Source organism: Diadema setosum, chromosome 7, assembly GCF_964275005.1.
Source record: "Diadema setosum chromosome 7, eeDiaSeto1, whole genome shotgun sequence".
NCBI lineage: Eukaryota > Metazoa > Echinodermata > Echinoidea > Diadematoida > Diadematidae > Diadema > Diadema setosum.
In genome coordinates, this window is record NC_092691.1 from 464,675 (window position 1) to 488,079 (window position 23,405).

At 37.7% G+C, this 23,405-nt stretch overlaps 1 protein-coding gene across 1 annotated transcript in view; it reads left to right on the forward strand.

Moving 5' to 3' along the window:
* The first annotated feature begins 1,898 nt into the window (after nucleotides 1-1,898).
* The window catches only part of LOC140230534 (scavenger receptor cysteine-rich domain-containing protein DMBT1-like), an 89,069-nt gene continuing 67,562 nt past the window's right edge, over nucleotides 1,899-23,405 (forward strand). The window contains exons 1-6 of the mRNA XM_072310676.1: nucleotides 1,899-1,974; nucleotides 7,542-7,868; nucleotides 11,676-11,996; nucleotides 12,453-12,825; nucleotides 19,278-19,582; nucleotides 19,821-20,038. Of these exons, the coding sequence (XP_072166777.1) occupies nucleotides 1,899-1,974; nucleotides 7,542-7,868; nucleotides 11,676-11,996; nucleotides 12,453-12,825; nucleotides 19,278-19,582; nucleotides 19,821-20,038 (1,620 nt within the window). The remainder of the gene's footprint in view (nucleotides 1,975-7,541; nucleotides 7,869-11,675; nucleotides 11,997-12,452; nucleotides 12,826-19,277; nucleotides 19,583-19,820; nucleotides 20,039-23,405) is intronic.

A 23,405-nucleotide genomic window follows, 5' to 3' on the forward strand; every position in this document is an offset into this window, starting at 1 on the left:
CACACAAGTCCTACACAGGTAGAATTCAAATGATACTATCACACGTGCACTCTATAGTCTCAATCGAAGCTTATTTTACATCCTCCCCCACTCAATGAAAACTTCCGTCATACCCACCTACTCCCCTCATTAAAAATCTTTAGTGAGATGTGATGATATGTGAGGAATCATAAATATAGTTGTGAACTGGGGTCATAAACTTGCCATTAACTTCCTCCACGAAGATGTAAAACATTGTGGTTACAGGGTCAAACAGTGTAGCATCATATTCATGTATAGGTAAAGATCGTAATGCTCGTAAATCAAGACAATGTAATTCAGGCCCGATTCTTTTGTACAGGCTAGAGGGTACTTGTCCAATTACGCGAAATCTTTTGGAGGGGAACCAGGTTTGATGTCACATAAAGCTTATCATTATTTTTTTTTATTAAAAATAAAGACCCGATCTTGTGTCGTGCATGGATATACCTGGATCAGACAGTTAATAATGTTTGTCTGTATCAAACTGATTGTACAATCTTCTTTTTCCTCTTTTTTTTTTCGGGGTGGGGGGGGGGCATATTATGGATACATTGTACTGCTATATCAACTGAAACTCCCATTGATTAGTCATGTAACTTGCCTTTAAGAAATATTATGTTTTAAAATGTTTTCCAGTAACATTCCGCAACAATGTATATGTCACTTTTATATGATATATCCCTTGAATCCGGTATTCAGTATTAGTTGGACCCGTTGGTGAAAGGGCTATCCATACCACGATTGGTAAATAAATTAATAAATACAAAAATGAAATACATAGTCACTGATAGTAGACTTACATCGTTTTTTCCTTGATAAGATTTTTCTTATCCAGGAACATGCTGTTAGAATCGGGTGTGGAGGTTTTTGTGTGCGTGTTAACACAATACAAATGATTTTGTTTAAAATCAAGTATCCAAAATGACTGAGCATTTACATAACGATTCAATCAATTTGTAACAGTGCCATACACATGTATTTATGTACTCTTAATTAGCACCAATCTATTCTAGATGTTTGAAGTGTACAATTTTACTTATAATTCTATTTTGGGGGTATATTTTCATATAGAATGTGGTTTATTTTTACGGCAGGGCGCCTGTGGAAAGTAGTTTTACAAAACTGAACTGACCAACCCTCCAGTATAAAATAAATAAACAAATATTATATATTTCTGTGTCTTATACTCCAGTAAATGCTTTGTGTTTGGGTATGAAACAATTAAAGATAAATTAATTTCAATTGCAATTCAGTTCTGTAATAAATTAGCAAATATGCGATACACTCGATCTCTATTAATCATAATGATTTATATATCTGCGTGAATGAAAGATTACAGTGACATTTGGCCACCACGATAAAGTTTGCATGTTGATATACACACACATTTATAGCGGTTTTATGTGTCTGTGCACATTTATGTGTTACAGAGAGAGAGAGAGAGAGAGAGGGGGGGGGGAAGGAGGGAGGGAGAGAGGGAAGGAGGGAGGGGAGAAAGAGGGGGAGAGAGAGATACTTAATAATTATGCCAGCAACAATCTATATTATCGTACAGTGATGATATTTGCACCCTATAATGCAAAGTTTGTTAAACACAGCTTCATAATTATCATTATCCTCCATGTCTACCTTGTCTACGTAGGCGATAAATGCGCTGTGTTACCATGTTGTGACTGTACGCCAGTACCTTATTTTCTAAATAGACTGCTCGATACTAATAATGTACGTTTATGTCGAGAGCTGCGAACGCCATTCCATTTAGTAAATTAGTGCGTCGCCATTGGAGACGTTTCTATGGCCACGGAAACGTATCAGCAACAGAGAGTTCGCTATGTCATGCAGGACCAGGTTGCGAACACGCCTTTTCTAATTTCACAATGGCGGTCGTAGAGCTACAACATGTAAGCATCTGCGTGTTCCTGCTATTGACGTACCTTGATCTATCCAAATGTCGTAAGTACCACTGAGTGTTTGCAGTGAATATAATTATTAATTTAAGTTATTACGTATCATTTATTTAGCAACCGATGTTATTTATTCGGGAACGAGATAAAGTCGATAACCCCTCTCTTTTTTAGCTCAAATGAGGTGGTCATGACATCTGATAGAACGATCAAAGTACAAAACAACGAATGATTGAATTTTCTTCGTTTTCACATGAAGCATTTGAATAATTCAAAATTTCCAAATTCAGCTGTAGTCATTTCATGGTTCGATACAACTAAAAGACGATCAATATTTGTATAAATCTTCGAATGGAAAAATGGAGGGTCATTCAATATTACTGACAACAAAAAAGGAGAAAATTATGCCCTTTATCAATGTATCGAATCTTCGACATTACCTTATCAATTAGAACCAATTCTAGATTCTACATTTAAGATTTTTCCCCAACATATTATGTCAGAATACATCTGCATATCATAGGACACACTAAGAGATTATGCCGTTCATAAAGAGAGTATAAAAAAAAGAAGTTAATGGAAAACTATCAGATGCAGGCATAATGTGCATTCAATATAAAAATCAGGAAGTATTTATTCAACATAAGAATTAAAACATAATGTTTTGACATTTTAGAAGAACTATGGGCCTACATATATGAAATGAGAGTAATTAATATATATGACGAGTCAGAGGTCTCCAACACGTTTGCATTCTACACCCCAAGAATAGACGAAATTTGTCACGAACGACTTTCACATAAGAAATGGCACAGGCATGACATTTGCTCTTGCGTCAGTTGTTCCTAAGAAATATCTGCACGCTAAGCCAAACATAAAGCCAACTCACAGACATAGCCCTAACACTAATCCTAATTCTCACATCAAACTAAACCTAAAACCCTATCATAACCCTAACCCTGGACCTAAATCCTTTGAGAAAATAAGACCGGACCGGAGCAAATGTCATGGCAGCAGGATGGAGACTCTGTATCAACGTCATGTTCTATCAGACACCATAATGACGTGCATCCATTTTCCCATAGCCCCATAAAGGTTTGTACTTTGGTTGGTGTCCAAAAAGTCATAACAGTTGGTGATCTTGGAAAAAGAAACATCTATATTTCATTAACTATAAGTATAAACATGTATTGTGATTCCGTTCTTCTCCTCACTTTATTTTTATTTTTACTAGTCAGAGTACATGTAAATTTTGGTTTTTTTTGTGTGTGTTCTTGTCGTAGATATGAGATATCAATATTTAACAAATTTCTGGAGGTGGGTTAGACCATAGGAGGTATTACATAATACTTCATAATAATATGATATCTATTTCTTTCTATTAGTACATGAGTCCATGCTTCGAGATACAACATAATGTCTTTTAGTGAATTGAATACAACTCTCAACAATCTAATCTCAATTGATTGCAAGTCTGCCAAAAATTGGTGACTTCGTATTGTGATGAATGCAAAGTACAAGTTTAAAACGAATTGTCGTATAGCACTTTCAAGTTCGGCAGACTTTAAGTCTAAACCTATCGCACTTTCAACTTTCAACTTTCAACTTTCAACTTTATTTTCACCTCCATCAAAATGAACAAAGACATTTATTTACATTGCATATACACGGGATATTTGTGATATAGAACAAAATTTGAAAAGGTACATAAGAAAATTATGAAAATGAAAAGTAGATGTGATTACATCTTTGTTAAATACATAAAGCGTATAATACAAGTCAACTAAGGATGAGGATGGAAGTGGAGGGTCCCACTAAGAAGCAAAGCTTGTACGATATGGGACCCTCAGACCTCAGACCGGTACCTTACCATGTACCGGTCGATTGATAATCTTTGCCCTTCTTATCTGAGTACTAAACTTTTTTTTTTTCAGAGAAACTGTATGTTGTACACAATCTGACCTAAGGTGTATCTTGTATGTCACGACCAGAGACGAAATATGGCAAAAGAGCCTTCACGTATCCAGGAGCTAAACTTCGAATGAACTTGATTACCCAGAGTCCATACATGTACCAATAATGAAGAAATTGATGATCATTAAGTAATAGGTATTCTTATTCAACATTGATTGTTATAACTTTTCACCGTTTCAGCATGCAATCATATATAAATAAATATATAAACATCACTGTAGGCCTATATGTTGCTGTTCGATGTTATATGAACATTTCAGATTTTACAGCAGAATATTTAGCCTTTTTCCTGCCATGACAGTTTTGTGCATGAATAAACCCTAATGAATTGAAATCGCATTATTTCATGGCGATTCTTATCGCATGAATGAACTAGCGTATGATTCATAATCCCATAGTTCTGCACAATACATACATCAAATGGAATCTTCTATCGGTTATGATTCACCTCTTAACACCGTACGTTTCTTTTGTTGCCCTTTTTAATCGTGATTGTTTGTTATTGTTTATTTTTTAAAAGTACAATATGATTCAGTTTTGTAGTAGTACGTGTATTTGAATGGTACTTGTATGCTTTCTCTCTATGATAACGTCATTGAAATGATATTCTTGATCCCGGCTCGAAAAGAGAAAATAACATTGTTTAATTCAAATAGTTATTATTGTATAAGAGTATTATTGATGACACTCTTTAACGTGTAGATATATTTTCAAATAAAAAAAAAATATACGATAGGCCTAATATCAAAAAATAGTGTGGCATTTCAAGCAAACACCATACAACCCCCACATATCAGCTTTCGGGAAAGACTAGGCAATGGTTCCGAATTTGAACATTTAAGACTTGGCTCCCTTTAGGGTTCGGATTTGCACCCCTACATCCATCCCGAACCCTATAAGGTGCCACTTGATGTTCATATAAACTATAATTCATTTAGTCAAGGCGCTAATTCCTGTAAGAGGCTTAATTAAGGAGTTCGTTCAACCCACCCCGCAGAAAAGGTTTGACCAGACAAGGTGGTAGATGGGACCTCTATGAACATCCCCAGGTAGTATGTTGTTCCAAATTGTGGTGTCAGTAGAATTTTACTGTCCACTTTTCATCATGATTTGTTGGAATAAACGTGAAAGAGTCCGCGCACGCCAAGACTATTACACGCACCACTAGCGCTGCTACAGGCGCCAGTGCCAGTGCTGCGTGCAGTAGTCTTAGCGCGCACATACTTTTTCTTCGATAAACAAGGGTCTTGCCTGCAAACTAACTTTTCACGCCAAGCTGGGTTCGGTGTAGTGTAGTTTCTAGCCGTTTTTATATCGTCTTTATTTCAAGAGTTCAAGCAAGCCGAGTGAGAGCGCATACCTGGTGATTGTGACGACCGAATCGCAATCACTGGGTGTGTGCTCTCACTCCACTTAGCGCAATATATACAGCGGGCTTCTACATATTACACAAGCTGCAACTCAGAGAAATAAAGACGAAAAAACGGCTCGAAATTAAGACTAGGGTCGGTAAACGCATGTCGCTATTTGGGGCACTGAAAACGACAAACTCACACAGTTTTTGCATTTATTTCATGAAGAATTCATCAAAACTGCATAAAACTATATATGTATATGTTGCTAGAGATGTCATCCATACAGTGAGATTCATTGTAAGTTATAATATTGTGCATGGTTACCATGGTAACCGGATGCCTAAAGGTGACTGGTAACCCCCAAAATGCCTCCTGCTGCTGCAAACATTGTTGTTGTTTGTTTTTTTTAAATCTTATAGATGCAATTAAAAAAAAATACAATTTTTTGATTTTCGTTAAAAAAATTTTCCCTGTTGCCATGGCAACCAGTATCATCCAATCAGAATTTAGTTGTCAATAACTCGAAAACTAAAGCCCATAATTTCAAAAAGCTCAATAAGCATGTCCTTCCTTCTGCATACAGTGTACGACATCAGGTATATGTGAAGAATATTTTGAAGCATTCTCAAGCTACAGCAAAATTTGTAAGCAAAGACATAATAAACGGCCATTGAAAGAAAGATATCATTTTCGAACAGTAAAATGCATGAAAAAGTTGCAAAGCATAGGCAAATGTGTATAGTTTTTAATAATGTATGGACACAAATTTCCCTTAAAAATAAGATGAATACAGAAAGCAAAGCCAATATTCTATAGTAGCTTTTTCGAGTATTTACAGAGCAATGGTTATTCAAAACAATCCTGGAAAAGAGCAGAGGAAAGCAATTGATTGTTTATGTTCTTAAAGGAAGTTTATTCAAGAATACCGATAAATTCCTTTCTAAAGAAGGAATATACACGTGCGCTGGATTATCCATCAAAGAATTAAGTGTACTTTTGTGTTCGTTAACTATTGTATATATATATATATATATATATATATATATATATATATATATATAATAAAATGAAATATCATGATATGTGAATTTTATTCAAAACGTGCAGTAATGAATTAATGCTGAGGAGAGAATGAGGGAAAAATCTTGGGCGTCTTTTCCCTTTTTATTCAGACTAATTTTACAGTGTAGAGCTCATCTACAATGAGTGATGTGCACGAAAGGCAAAAGAAACAAACCTGTCTAAATTCCAGATATTTTTGGGAGTTACCAATCACCTGTAGGCATCCGGTTACCATGGTAATCATGCACAATATTATACCTTACTGATATCCCATTGTATTGCTGACATCTCTAGCAACATGCACATACATAGTTTTAAGGCGTTTCGATGAATCCTTCGTGAAATAAATGCAAAAATTTCGATAATTTTGTCATTTTCAGTGCCCCTATAGCAAAAAGCGTTAACGGCCCTAGTCTTAATTTCTAGCTGTTTTTATTTCGCCTTTATTTCTCTGAGTTACAGCTCAAGTTTGTGTATCGTGCAGAAGCCCGCTTTATTGCGCTAAGCCGAGTGAGGGTGCATGCTCAATGATTGCCACAAAAAACGGTTCGGGCGTCACAATCGCTGGGTATGCACTCTCACTTGGCTTGCTTCAACTCGGAGAAATAAAGACGAAATAAAAACGTCTGGAAACTACACTACACCGACCACAGCTTCGCGTGAAAAGTTAGTTTGCAGGCAAAAACCGATGTTTGTCGCGGAAAAAGTCTTTGTACGCTAAGACTATAACACGCACCACTGGCATTGGCGCCTGTAGCAGTGCTAGTGGTACGTGTAGTAGTCTTAGTGTGCGCAGACGCTTCCTCGAAGAATATGGTCATGTGGCAACTAAAATGGCCTTCAAAATTTCATTGATACCACAATTTGATATCACATACTACCTAGGGGTGTTCCAGAGGGTCCAACCGACCACCCCATGCAGTCAAACCTTTTCTGCGGGGTGGGTTGAACGAAGTCATTTTTTCTGGGTTGCTGCGCCTGGACTAATTCTGTTTTTACTGAAATGATATTGGATGTATACGTTTTTGGTGCTTTTTATGTGGGGCAAGGACCATCCTGTCAATCAGCCCTAACTATGGCTGAAAAAGCAATCCTTCCCCTGATTGGAGAATGAATAAATAAATGAATAGAAAATTACACTTGGATGTTTTTTGGGCTTGTACATTTACCTTGAAACAGGAATGTTGTTATGTATTGATACTTTTATCCATTTCCACACTGCCAGAAAGCTGGGGTGATATACGACTATCTGGAGGAGCAACCTATTGGAACGGACGAGTTGAGATCTATGACGGATATCAGTGGGGAACGGTCTGTGACGATTTCTGGGATGATGACGATGCCCAGGTCGTGTGTCGACAGCTCGGTTACAGTATCACCAGTGCCAGGGCTTTGACCTCAGCGTACTATGGCCAGGGCAGCGGGTCGATTTTCCTAGATAATGTGAATTGTTACGGCTCAGAGTCTCGGCTGACAAGTTGTACACATAATGGCTGGGGATCTCACAACTGTGGACACTCTGAAGATGCAGCTGTTGACTGCGGTAGGCAGAATGTGGATTCTTTGTCACAATATAATATGTAGTTAAACGAGAACAAATACTACGGTCAAAACTACTACTTCCACTGTAATGGTTATGAAGCTATTGCATTCTTTGTTTTTAAAATTTGATATCATAGGGCTTCAGTATGAGCGTTTATTCTTCATTGTTTTTCTTTGTTTTGGCGTTTGTGTTGTGTGTGTTTTTTTTTACCTTCAATACGATCTTGTCAAAGTTCTTTTCCCATATAGACAAAAATAGTAATGTTCAAACTACAGATTGTACTTGCCACGTTTTTTTACCCATTTTGTAACCTGATGGACATGCTTTCACCCCCTCCCCGCCCAACATCCGACTTGTCGGAGGGAGCTCGTACTATGAGGATCGTGTTGAGATCTAAATTCGGAAATAGGGCTTCATGGTGTTTCGAGTTAACAATCCGCAGCCATTTCCATCCTTAAAGGGGAACCTGTGAGAATCTGGTAAACCATAATTTATGTATATGAAGGTTTTCCTAAATTTCGATATCGTGGATCCAAAACTGTTGAAGATTTCTTGATTGTATTTTACCTTTGCTTTTCAATACTATCGCCAGTTATTTTCTTGTCCCACCAATGGTAGTAAAACTCAGATTTCATGGACCATTCACACTGTATTGAATAGTCTGAACAAAGCAAAATGGAGTGTTGATGAACTCTAATCATCAGCAATCATGTTATATCATCTTACATTTTGGAGACATAAGGACCTACCTTGTTCTCCAGTTAAGACGAAAATCGAATGAGCTAGTCAAAGGATACCCTAGTCGGGGGCATCCCACGAGACCGACACCCACGAGTCATACGGTCCACGAGACCGACATCAATAATAGATCCATGAGTCATACAGCCCATGAGTTCGACACTACGCACAAAAGGCTCATGAGACCGACACTAAGCAAACATAGCCCACGAGACCGACACTAAGCAATAAAGGCTCATGAGACCGACACTAAGCAAAGAAAGCCCACGAGACCGACGGTAGGCAAAAAAGGCCCACGAGACCGACACTAAGCTAAAAAGGCTCACGAGACCGACACTAAGCTAAAAAGGCTCACGAGACCGACACTAAGCAAAGAAAACCCACGAGACCGACAGTAGGCAAAGAAGGCCCACGAGACCGACAGGATAAACAGCGCCATCTACATGTCAATCACCTGTACAGGGTGTTCCATGAACGGAAAAATAACATACTGGCGGTTGTAATTTCGTCACGCTATCAATTGAAAGATGGTGACCATCTACATAATTATGAACGACATCAAACATGTATTTCTACATACTCTTTTTTTTTTTTTTTTTTTTGGGGGGGGGGGCAAGTGTGTCGGGGAGCGACATTGTTATCAAGTAGAAGAATAGAATTGTATTCTTCATGCCCCCCCCCCAAATAAGAAAATAGAAGAATTAGTATTCTTCATCCCCCCCAAAAAAAAAGAGACAAAAAAAGAACCCCACAAATGAATTAAAAAGAGGGCAAGAACGATGTATGTATTAATTTTAGAGCTTTAGTAATGCCATCGTGCTATTTTAATAGGCTTTCCCAGGTTTTAGCTAGAAGATGGACAGGATATAATTTTTACCTCTTCTCTTTCCCGATTCACTAGTTACATTTTTGTACTTATTCTATTTTAGATATTCTACCCTCCTGCTTGGAAGTTTTGCAGTAAGATCTATTTGTAATTTTCTCTATAACTATAGTGTAATGCTACTGATTAAAACGTTTTATATCGCAGGGACTCACCTCAATTTGTGGCTTGTGTTATTCTCCTCCAAACAGTTCATTTTTCCCGTGAAATACGATAACTGTTTTCCTGGATGCATCTAATTTATTTTTCCCGAATCCCTTACGGTACCTTAATAGACTATTACGTTATTTTTTTTTATTTCTAATTAATACTACTTCAACACCCTCGCAGGTTTACTGTGGAAAGATCTGTTACACACTTTTACTGTACTTTGTTCATTTTTTTTTCACAAACAAATACCCATGCAAACACAATTAAAGATCCTGATCATTTCGGGGGGGGGGGGGGGGGGGGGCAACTGATGGGGTTACACCCCGCCGGAGATGGCAACTCTTCTTTTCCATCTCTCATATCTTCCTATGCTATTATCAGGACACCCTATACAATTTATTGGTCTATAGGTGGCGCTGTTCATCCTGTCGGTCTCGTGGGCCTTCTTTGCTTAATGTCGGTCTCGTGAACCTCTTTTGCGTAATGTCGGTCTCGTGAGCCTTGTATGCGTAGCGTCAGTCTCGTGGACCTTTTAAGTGTAGTGTCGGTCTCGTGGGCTTTGATTGCTTACTGTCGGTCTCATGAGCCTTTTGTGCGTAGTGTCGGTCTCGTGAGCCGTATAACTCCTGGGCTTATTTTACTTGATGTCGAACTCGTGGGCTTTATTTACTCAGTGTCAAACTCGTGGGCTGTATAACTGGTGGGCTGTATGACTTGTGAGCTGTATGAATCGTGGGCTGTATGACTTGTGAGCTGTATAACTTGTGGGCTGTATGACTCGTTGGTGTCGGTCTCGTGACGTGCACCCCTTTAGTCAGTGTTAGTAGTACACCATTTCGATTTTTTTTTTTTAATGTAACAAGAAGTGTCGCATCGACGCATGATATTCTCGGGTTGTCTGTCTGTCCGTCCGTGTGTCCGTCCTTCCTTCCGTCCGTCTGCCCATAATCAATTTTGCGGACAGCATAAATTCAAAAACCATTTGAAGTATCGGCATAATTTATGTACAGCGTACAATTGTATGTATGAGAGGATGAAGTTGTGCCTATAACGTTTGGGTGCACATGCTCATTCACTTCACATGTCAAAGGTCAAGGTCAAGTTCTTCATAATATAGGCAATGCCAGGAAGTATTTTCTTCAAATTTAGTTTATCATAATCTTATATTACCAAATCAAGATTCTGTAAGAAAAGCTTTGGGCCATGGGGTCAAAGGTCAAGTAAAAAGTGCTACAATTCTTAAGAAATGGCGCACGGTATCTTTACGAAAGGTAGTACATTATGCAATTACTGCCTGACAGTGATTGTCTTGGGAATCTAAGGGTCATGGGTAAAAGGTCAGGAGTTTAAGATCAGATTCAAATGCTAGAATCTTGGTGTTCAATGATGAAACTACACATCTTCTCGATACCTCGGAGATTTCTCAATGCATCATATAAACATTAAACTTAAAGCAGAGTATAGGTATTACGCATACATTACTGCACAATAATTCTGGAAGGAAAGATTTGGGTAATCGGTCACAGGTCAAATGAAAATGTTCAAATTTCACATATTTTAAAAATAGTTCAAAGTCTTGTCATGAAAATGGATGCTATCAGTAACCGGTATACTGATTATTTGAAGAATTGTGGGCCATAATGGGTAAAAAGGGTAAGGGTCACAGTCAAGTGATTATGCTTAGATTCCTGAATACTTGTTCTCTAGCATGTCTAAGTAAACAATTTAGCCGTCATCCGAAATGAAACTTAGTTCAAGAAAAGTGGACATCCAACACATTGTCAAATTTGTGACAAACTTTTTTTTTCTCTCTCTCTGTCTTGTCAAAACGTACAGTAGACATATGGGAGAACCATACAAAGGAGGCATACCAGTCGCCATATAGCGACATTTCCAAAGTTGTTGTTGTTGTTGTTTTTCTGCGCTGCCGTCGTTATAAACTCTTTATATTATGTTACTCGTAATCAAAAGGCGAAAATAGATATTGTTATAATTTACTTGTTTTTAACTCGTTTTATGATCAGAATGGTATGACGTCACCACACCACCCTTGAATTACAATGTCCGCCTTGTGGGAGGGAGCTCGTACTACGAAGGTCGTGTTGAGATCAATTACTTTGGAGCTTGGGGCACGGTGTGCGATGACGAATGGGATGACGATGATGCCCGGGTCGTCTGCAGACAACTCGGATATTCAACAAGCTACGCACGGGCTGTGAGTGGAGGGGCGTATGGACAAGGATCGGGATCCATTCTTCTTGACAACGTTGAATGTGACGGCTGGGAGTCGAGTCTAGCTAGCTGCTCTTCGAATGGATGGTACAGCCATAATTGTGGCCACAGCGAGGATGCAGGTGTAAGATGTGGTAAGGGACTACAAATTTTACGTGCCGGGGAAAGAGGTCAATAAGTTAATTTATGTTAGTCAATCCTTTCTTTCAGTTATATCACTGTGGTATATGAGTGCATGTACATACCTTCTCAGTATCTCTTGTTTGATTCAGTATGTCATTATCTTGTACTTTATGTCTATTTCTCACCTTCTCTGACCATCCACCTATCAGCCTTTCTCTCTCTTTTTGGCTCTCTTTTGTGACAAGCATATTTTTTTTTCTGTCTCTCTTGCCAAAACGTACTGTAAGACCTCTGGGAGAACCACGTCACCACTGTCGCATGTCATACGGAGGAGGTATACCAGTCGCCATAGCGCCATTTCCAGATTCTTCCACATTTCCATTTCTTTATATTATGTTATTCATAATCGATGTTTGAAGAAAAAATATTATTATAATTTACTTGTTTTTAACTCGTTTTATGATCAGAATGGTATGACGTCACCACACCACCTTGGAATTACAATGTCCGCCTTGTCGGAGGGAGCTCGTACTACGAAGGTCGTGTTGAGATCTATTACAATGGAGCCTGGGGCACGGTGTGCGATGATAACTGGGATGACGATGATGCCCGGGTCGTCTGCAGACAACTCGGATATTCAACAAGCTACGCACGGGCTGTGAGTGGAGGGACTTATGGACAAGGAACGGGATCCATTCTTCTTGACAATGTTGAATGTGACGGCTGGGAGTCGAGTCTAGCTAGCTGCTCTTCGAATGGATGGTACAGCCATAATTGTGGCCACCACGAGGATGCGGGTGTAAGATGTGGTAAGGGACTACAAATTTTACGTGCCGGGGAAAGAGGTCAATAAGTTAATTAATATTAACCAATCCTTTCTTCCAGTTACATCACTGTGGGATGAGTGCATGTAAATAACTTCTCAGTATCTCTTGTTTGATTCAGTATGTCATTATCTTGTACTTTATGTCTATTTCTTTCCTTCTCTGACCATCCACCTATCTCTTTCTCTCTCTCTCTCTCTCTCTCCTCCTTTCTCTCTCTGTTTGGTTGTAGACCTCCATACCACGAACATGTAAATATTCATCTGTAGTATTACCTCATATCAATATCATGTAGGCCTACAAAAAAATCGTTCCAAAGATGTAATACAAAATTTTGCACCTGGGCGAAAAACATTTTGGCATACCTTGCTGACCAGTGATGCATCTGATACAATTTTGTGTAAACGTTGATGGTAGCAAACATACCTCTCATTTCTTTTGTCCTTTCTTCTATCCTATCTCAAAGCAACATTTTGTTACACATTGTATACCGAGTGGACACAAACTTGCTTTGTAAACATTTTATGTACATATTATGTAATATAGGACTTCCCATTCATTTTCAAACTTTTCTCATTCAGTTACATAGATTTGTAGTTCAATTTCGTCCCGAGAAATCTGGAATATGCCAATGCTAGTTTAAAATTCGTCTTTTGTCGATCATTTTCAAACAAAGACTATTCAGTTTAGTCATTTCATCACACATTCTCGTCATTTACATTTCAATTTCGTCTATCACACTCGCAGCACAGATACTGAACAGCAAAGGCAATTTCTTCTTTTGGCCGCCGATCATTATCGTCAAATTTTCATTCAAATTTATGTCATATCTTTTCTGTTGTGATTTCTTGGTTATTTCATTTTTCCTGCAACCGTTCTTTTTTTTTTCCACAATTGTGAGTAACATACACACACGTATACCAATCCCCCATCAACACACGCGCAGGTAAAAACACACCCTAATCAGAGTACACACGGAGACAAACATAGACTGCCACACAAACGAAGTCAGTGATCCACAATATCCAGGCACGTTATGAAATCGTGGATTATTGTTTCATTGTGTGGCAGAACATTTTGTCAGTGTGTACTCTCATGAATGTGTGTGTGTATGTGAATATATATATATATATATATATATATATATATATATATATATATATATCATAATAGACTTTCAACCAAAAGGCGCTAAGTCCATTGCAAAATGGTGGATTTAGCGCCTTTGTATATATATACATACATACATATATATGTATGTCTGTATTTCTATGTGTGTGTGTGTTGACACGAAAATGTTGCAACAAAAATATGAAAAGAAATTGCTTTGGCTGTTAAGTGTGCACCGAGTGTGACGGACAAATTTGAATTATATAAATGATTGTAAATTTTACATGATTTACAATTGTTTTGAACACCGTTTTTGTAACTGCCGTTTATCCTTCAATCTCCTGCCGTGCAAGGCAGTTCACGGAATTATCCCCGTCACACTAGAGGCGGAATGCCGTTGGAATGAAAATTCCTCCTGCCTTCCTGCATATTCGGAGTGCATTCTAAAATTTCTGACGACATTTTGAGTGCGTTCCAGACATTCGGGCCCATGCTTGTGGCCAGCCCGAATGTTTTACCCATGCTTAAAACATTCGAGGAGCATTCGAAGTGGAGAAATATCGATCTGCATTCGAAGGGTATTCTAATTGGACTCTGATTGCATTCTAAATATTCCTACGGCATTCTGAACATTCCTACGACATTCTAACGGCATTTGAAACAATTTGACCTCATTTGAGGGAGAATCGGAACGGTGTTGCCCCTCAAATTCTGCCAAAATATCTCACTAGTCAAATGCTCAAATTCTCATACAATTGCCCCAGTTAAATACTGGTTAGTGAAAAGGTTAGAGTAAAGATTAGAGTTAGGGTTAGATTTGGAGTTCGGAGTTTGGGTTAGGGTTACGATTAGGTCCAGGATTAGGAGTTGGGGTTAGGAGTTAGGGTTAGGGTCACAGGAAGGGTCTGGGGTAATTGCCCAGGGGGTAATTGGCCTAGACACTCTCTTTCAAGGAGGTCTTGCTGGAAGACAGCAATCTGTAGCAAAACAACATGGTCCAAGGATGATCGGGGTGAGACTGGTGAAAATCACCATTTTATGCGCTATTGGAGACCATTCCGGCGGCATTCTTGACACACACGGGACATTCTTGTTTCATTCTTAGTATATTCTAAGTGAATTCTAATTTTTCGGGCTGCATTCTACGTGAATTCGTGAACATTCAAAGTATATTTGGTAGCCATTTCGGGAACGTTCTGACCGCATTCGAAATGAGTTTTTACTGCATTCGAGGAGCTTTCCGACCATCAGACTTCGGGCAGCAATCGAACCGCGCTCGTGCGGCATTCATTTCAATTCAATTTAATTTAAACTTTATTTCATTTTTCGAACAGAACATTAACATTTCACTTTCATTGGTAACAGAGAATAAGGTTACATAATCAAAACAAAGTAAAATTGAAAAGAGAACATAATTGTGGAACCTTGGGGTAACAAATGATGTTGTAATGAAAATTGACAGAAGTGATATAGACGATATAACATTACACAAAATATCGAAAAAATGGAGGGACCCACTAAAAAGGCAATGCTTGTAGAATGTGGGCCCCTCAGGTGCAGAATGTCAATAGAAAATGAACTGATGCAAAAAGGGAAAAAAAGATCGGGAATAAAGTCAGATTAAAAAAAAGGTCTGGAAGCCCAATAAGAAGACAGAGTAACGGACAGACACACATACACATGCGAATGAACATTAAACGAGACTGAGACGACAAAACTTATGAAAGGGGACTTCAATACAAGACAGAACGAGACAAGGTTGACATAATAGGAAGACAATACAGCGCACAGAAAGGAAAAACAGATCCAGCGATCCTCGACAGAACTATGTCGAAAAAATATTGGGATGCGAGGAAGGGATACATGAATACGGAAAAATAGAGAGAAATAGATGCGGAGGTACTACAAGTAGAATTGAATCTACTCAGTAAGAGTCTCAGGACAACAGGGACGAGAAAATATGTGAGAGTATATTATTGGTAATCAAAATTCTTCGGAAAAAATTAAAATGAGCCATCAGGCTGATTCACTTCTGTAGGAACATAACATTGCAATAGAAACAACTTTAATCTCCTTTTAAATGAAAATATAGAAGGTGAATTTCTTATGTCATTATTCAGAAAATTCCAATACGTTGGGCCAGTATAAATAAGTGTGTTCTTAGCAAGAATCGTTCGTAAGAGAGGTAAGTGAAATTCATTGGAACGTTGAGTGGGATAGTCATGGAGTGATTGATTTCTTTGAAACATAGAATCGAAAATGGAGGGGAGTGAGTTGTTGCTGTACTTATACATAAATTGCCCCAAATTAAATAAATACAAATCTTTAATTTTTAGCAGCTTATTTGCGGCAAATAACATATTTGAGTGGGAGGGTATGAAAGGATAACTGATGACACGGAGAGCTTTCTTTTGTAGAAGGAACACTCTATCCAGTAGGTTCTGGTGAGTGTTGCCCCAAACTAAAACACCATAATTAAGATATGGCAATATCAGTGACGAACTATAACATAAGTAATGATTTTTGTGGGATATACAATTTCATTCTATTTATAACACCTATATTACGTGAGATTATGTTGGATATATAATCAATATGTAACTTCCAGGAAAGTTTGTCGTCAACAATAATTCCAAGGAATTTAAAATATGAAACTTGTTCTAAATGAAAATCATTCAAAACTATAGCTGTACTCAAAATGTCAACAGTATTACTAAAAATCATATATTTCGTTTTTTGGGGTATTCAATGATGATTTATTGGCTCTTACCCAATTATTCACTTTTTGTAATTCAGTATTGACATTTTGAACAAGAAAATTAACATCATTGTGGGCAAAAAAATACACTGGTATCGTCAGCAAAATGGATAAAGGATAGTACATCGGATGCCTGGCAAAAATCATTCATATAAACAATAAATAATAGTGGCCCTAATAAACTTCCTTTTGGAACGTCAAAATTCACTTCTCTTTTTACTGAAAGATTGTCTTTAATTGTAACAAATTGTCTTCTATTTCCTAAATAACTCCTGAACCACTCCAAGGCCTTCCCACGTATTCCGTAATGTGATAACTTGTGGAGTAGAATATCATGATCAACTGTGTCGAAGGCCTTGGAGAAGTCCAAGAAAATAGTAATTAAATGAGAGTGATTATCAATTGCATGAGCCACTTGATCAACAAAGTATAAAAGAGCATGAGTTGTATTATGCTTCTCTCGAAAACCAAATTGAGAATTAGTCAAAATATTATGCAACTTCAAAAAATTGATAGTTCTCTTATAAATAAGTTTCTCTAAAACTTTGGACAACGATGATAATAGTGAAATTGGACGATAATTACTGACTTCATATTTGTCACCCTTCTTAAATAATGGAATTACTTTGGCCAGTTTCATCTTAACAGGAAACACACCATTAGAAATTGATAAATTGAAAATATGAACAAGTGGATCAGCAACTGAAGATATAACACCTTTAAGAATACAATTATCTATATCATCATAACCAGAACTCCTCTTGTTCTTAAAGGAAGATACAATATCCATAATCTCATGCCTATTGGTTGGAATAAAATAAACAGAATTGGGATTGCACTGATCTAGGTATTCAGTAAAGTGATGCTCTGACGCAGGGATATTTTGGGCGTAATTTTCACCTATCTTTGAAAAATAAGAATTGAAAACATTTGCAATGTGAACAGGGTCACTGATGATTTCATCATTCAACTTAATATTATCAATAGCTGAATGTTTACTCGAAACATTCATAGCTTGCTTTAAAACATTCCAAGTGTTTTTCATATCAAACTTATATCTTTGCAGTTGCTTAAAATAATATTTTTTCTTTTCGGAACGTAAAATCATAGTTAGGGTATTTTTATATGAAGTGTATTTATGTTTTGATCGCTCAGTTTTTTTTTCCAAGTTGTATCTATAATATAATCGATTTTTCCTGTTAATCGACCGAAGAATTGATTTTGAAATCCACGGTAATCTAGGAGTCTTTTTATAGTCTGGTTTCTTCTTTTGCTTTGGAATTACACTATCCAAATGAAAATTGAATATTTCCATGAAATAATCAAAAGACAAATTGATGTCATCACTTTCAAATACTCTAGACCAGTCAGCATTTTCGAGAACCGCATCAAGATTAGCTAATTTTTCAGACGAAACTCTACGACTTCGATGTGCTTTCTAACAATTCTGACCGCATTCTAACAACATTCTGAATATTCCTACAGCGTTCTAAGTACATTCGAGCAGCATTCGAGAGCTAATTCATTCGGAATGTGCAAGAATGATTCGAGAAGGGTTTGAAGTGCATTCCAAGTATTCGAAGAGCATTCCCTACCAAGCTGTTAGAATTTGAATTTTTCTCCCGAATTTGGCACGAATTTTTTGCTTGATTCGGGCTGATTCCGAATGAGTGTGACGGGGGTATACATTTTCCAGTCGATTGGAGGCAGGGATGAATTTCAGTGACAATTGACGAATTTCAATGCGATGTCTTTGAAAAAAGGTTGACGAAAAAAATGAATTACAATGTCAATTGACTAAATCGAAGTTAGGATTTACATGTTGTGTGCTTCTCCCGACGAATTTGAAAAAAAAAAAAATCTTCAAAGTTTATTTTTTAAAAGTGCTAAAATCTACGGGAAAACCTATGATAATGGCTGTGTGTACACATGTACAATAAATGTACGTGTATGTACAACGATAATGCAGGAAACAATACACCAAATCAAGTCTATTTGGCCAGTGCATGGGCAGAAAAAAGTTAGGAACGTCCATTCAGATTTTAAGGAAAATACTGACTGCGTTAGCCATGTTAGCTATGCTGGCAATCAGGAAATTTCAAATGCATTTTCTTCGTTCTTGTTTGTTGTGAAACAGAAGGCTTATTCTTGATTCGTCAACCAGACTCCAGAAACGTCTTCATTCAATCACATAAACACAGAGATGTTGTAGGAGAGGTTCATTTTTGAAACTGTTTTACCTATAAGTATCTTTATGCAATAGGGTTGCTTTTATATTAAAAACATCGCTGCTGTCTCCAAAATCAAATTAATCCTTCGGGACCGTCTACTCGGGATAAGGCACTCAAAGATATTAAAGCATCAAACAAAACCGTTACCACACTACACGGCAGTGAGAAACTGTGCTCTTTTCCGGGCTTTATAGCATTGTGTTCTTACTACAGCATATAATGACTGTTATTGAATAGATTTAATCGTGTCCATGAGATATTACATCTGAGTCGATGTCAGTGTAATGAGTAAGAAATTCATAGAGTGGAATCCCTCTGTCTCTTAATATCAGAGTGGTATGATGTCACAACCTATTCTCCCCGGAACTTTGTCCGTCTCGTTGGAGGGAGCTCGTACTACGAGGGTCGTATCGAGATCTATCACAATGGAGCTTGGGGCACGGTGTGCGATGACGAATGGGATGATGATGATGCCCGGGTCGTCTGCAGACAACTCGGATATTCCACAAGCTACGCACGGGCTGTGAGTGGAGGGACTTATGGACAAGGATCGGGATCCATTCTACTTGATAACGTTGGCTGTGACGGCTGGGAGTCGAGTCTAGCTAGCTGCTCTTCTAATGGATGGTACAGCCATAATTGTGGCCACAGCGAGGATGCAGGTGTAAGATGTGGTAAGTATACTCACGTGTTTTACTGCAGGCCGAACTACGAAGTTTGTCATTAGACTGCTAGATTTCAAGAATTTCTTTAGTTAACCATGAGACATACCGTTATTGAGAAATGCAACATGTTAACACTAGCTGTCAGTAAAAGAAAGGAACATGTTCAAAGCCAATAAAATCCAAAATGGGCAAGAACCATGACACTACCCCCTTATTCTGCCGCACTCTCTATCATTGTTCTTAACAGATGGGGAGTCTCAACGGCCCGTTACATCTCCTCGAGTGGTTGGTTCTATGACTTTTATGGCAATCGCTCTCTTCATCGTCCTAGTCATCGCTGTTGGGGCTGTGTGTCGAGTGGGATGCCATAAGAAGCCTATTTCTCCCCAGATCACAGTGTCAGAGGGTGTTCCTCTAGCCACCATCAACTCTACAACCACTGCGACCAGTCGACCACCACCAACCGTACAATGTTAACCCATCTGACATCTCCCAAAGGGTTACATGTAAAGGCACACCTGCTACCGTCGTCCAATACCAATACCTTCAGGATTAGTTGATTTGATTGATTTTGATTTGATTTGATTGATTTCTGCATTTTTCACAAAGTATATACAACATAACAAACAATTTTCCAATACTATTCACATTATATCCAACACAGAATGAATATAAATATAGTCATATTATAATTGTACCAATAATAAAATATTGTATAGGTGAATTATAATCATACAAAAAAAAAAAAAGGAAATTCATTGGTTATGCAATCGAATTGATACATACAAAATGCAGGAGACCGTCATCTTAAGCTGAAGCTTGAGTTTGATGGCGGCCTTTGGAAAAGCATATGGCTTATACTTCTTTACAAATCATTTGATACATACTACATTGTGTAACCGAATAAGATAGCTACAAAATGCATCAGCGCAACTGGCAAGGGAATGATGACGATGCGGTCTTCTGAGAGGTATGAATGGAAGTGCCTGGTATTCAGCCTCAAGATATGCCCTAGCGTTTCTATCATGTCATCAATGATGTGATAGCAGATGAAGCTATGCTCCGGATGTCATACACAGCGTCCATTTCCAGTCGTCACACCAGTTTGAACGTTTGTGATGAACATGGGCTTCAAGCATTCCGATATATCTTTGCGTGTGTATTTATATAAACTTTATATGTGCTTGGGGTGATTTCTTATGCCATTAACAGGATATTGATGTTGTAAAAATATCAGAATTAAAAAAAAAAACTATCCTCCGCAACAATTTGTCTTTCAAGATATTGCAACGATAAATATGTTTTTCACATTACAAGTTATGTACTTATATAAGAAATGTAAAATATTGCGATTTTCTTTTGTGATAAGAGTTTTTTTCAATCTATCTTATCACCCATTTCCTTAACTGGAATTAAAATCGTGCAAAATGTGTATTTTTGGTATGTAGATAGTAATGTTTGCATAACGATATAAAGTGTATTTCAATAGCACTTTGTATTCATAACGCAGTATATTCATTTCTAGTCAGTTTTTCTGTTTGCGTTTGTTACATACTCAAAAAGCTGCATCACTTCGGTGATCCCTCGCATTTATCCCAAGTTGAATTATCCTTCGGGTTTATGTCAGGTTCAAGTGTGTACGTGTGTTACACACACACACACACACAAAAAGCACTGCTATAGCTTCTGACCATTCGAGCATTGAGAATTTAGGATTTCTGGGACGAACACTGAACTAGGGCTTTCTATAGCTCAGTCGGTAGAGCACCGAGCTAGCATCCGTAGGTCTCGGGTTCGAATCCCGATGGAATTGCATTTTCTTTGCTCAATTTTCCACAAATACATAATATTGAAATAGAGATTTGAAACTTGGTGGCATTCAAATTATTAACCTCATGTCAAAATCCAACTGAAAGTTCCTTTAAGAACCTGTGATTATATATTTTATGTTTTATGCTTTTATGCTTGTTTATTTTCTTTTTGAGCTTGTTATTGTTATTATATGTAAAGCTCATACACTGATTGGTCTCGTATCGTAGATTTGTTAAATAGATACTTTTTATTGAATTTCTTTCATTACAAAATTATTACGCCTATTCTCAAATGAGAGGAATTGCAGTATCATGTGAGATTTTCTAAACGTATCGAGTGATTCGATTAATATCCATGCTGATTTTGCTTCACTCTGTCACCACAATACATTCTCTACACTCACGGAGACACATGTAACTGTTACTGGGGAAAATAGTATATCAAAAGAAATCCACACGTCACAATAGAATCAGTAAAACTTTCCAGGGATATAGGCCTACATATCAAAGAGCTTTGAAAATTGTGTCTTGTTGGAAGGTTTGCAGGGTGAAGTAAATGTGACCGTGCATCACAAAACGAACAAAATGTCGCACACACTGGTTTTGTGTGAGGACTGAAAATAGGTGAAATGGTCAACCTAACCGATTTTTACTTTTTCATATTTTCTAAAAGAACAAGTCTTCTTGTACGTTATGCTAAAATTTGGGATCATAAAACGGGCAGGAAAGTGTGTTTTTTAGCAGTTTATCTCGAACACTTTTTGGTGGAATAATGTGATTAGATGTGTCTTTACAATCCCCTTTTCATTTCTTAAAAACCTTGTACACACTCTTCACTTTCAACTCTAATAACTTTTGAAAGAGTTATGCTACTGCTTTGAAAGTTGGCATTAATTATAGAAAGAATGCGTTAATAAGGCATGCTCAATAATCTGGTAGTCCCTTCATTGTTGTTACTCCGGTGGTTTACATCCTGTTTTTTATAGACACTGTACTTTAGAGCCTCTTCTCTCAGTTCACACTTTTCCTGAGTGTGTGCTTTCTTTCCGATATTTAGATGGGTTAGGAGAGTCCATTCGATTTGAGTCATACATCATTTTAAAGCTTGAAGTCTGCTCTTTCAGAATATGCTCTTAACTAAAATTTCATATCTGGCGACTTTTTGTTCGTTTTGTGATGCAGGGTGAAGTAAATGAGGGAGAGAAGTTTGCGGTAAGTAATCCTGAAGAGAGCTTGGCTTGGTAGAAGAGCCTCGAAAGAGGAGAGTTGAGGGGGAGGGGCGGCACGGGGAGATTGTAAGGGAGACAAATAGTGACACTTATTGAGGAGGGGCAGGATTGAGCTGGAAGTTGAAGGTACACTAGTGGAGATTGGGGGAAACGGGGACAGCAAGAGTCGTAAGGAAGAGGGAATGTGAAAATCAGGTAGTAGTTTGGAAATCGTTGGGATGAGAAAGATGTCAGAGAAAGGAGGGGGAGAGGGAGAAGTTGAAGGTTACGATACCATGGAAATAAGGGAGAGAAAGTAGAAATGAAGTAGAAAGCTTTGACATTGTCTCTCTTTAAGCAAATAGACATGCGAGCTATCTGAATGCAAAAATAATCCTGAGCAAAGGTTTCTTAAGACGTCATAATGACTTATTTACGTAATTTGATAATAGATTATAATGTGTTTAGTAAACGATAGTTTAACAGTGCATTGCTGTGCAACCGTTTTAAATTTTGAAACCTTTATTTTACGAGTTTGTTTATTATATCAAATACTTTTACTAATTCTAGCTGCTTTGAACAGTGCAACGATGATTTAAACCTTCTGATACCAATCAATTTTTTCAAAAACTTTATGTGATACTTGTTTGCTACATTGCCTCTCTCCACATAAAACACTGCCCACCGACAAAATGGATGTATTGTAGATTCAACCCTACCCCGTGCCTTTGCCCGATTACGAGTTGTTTTGAGGACAGCGGCCCAACTGAGTCATGTACAAATGCTGGTTATGTCTTTGTGCTTATTATAAGA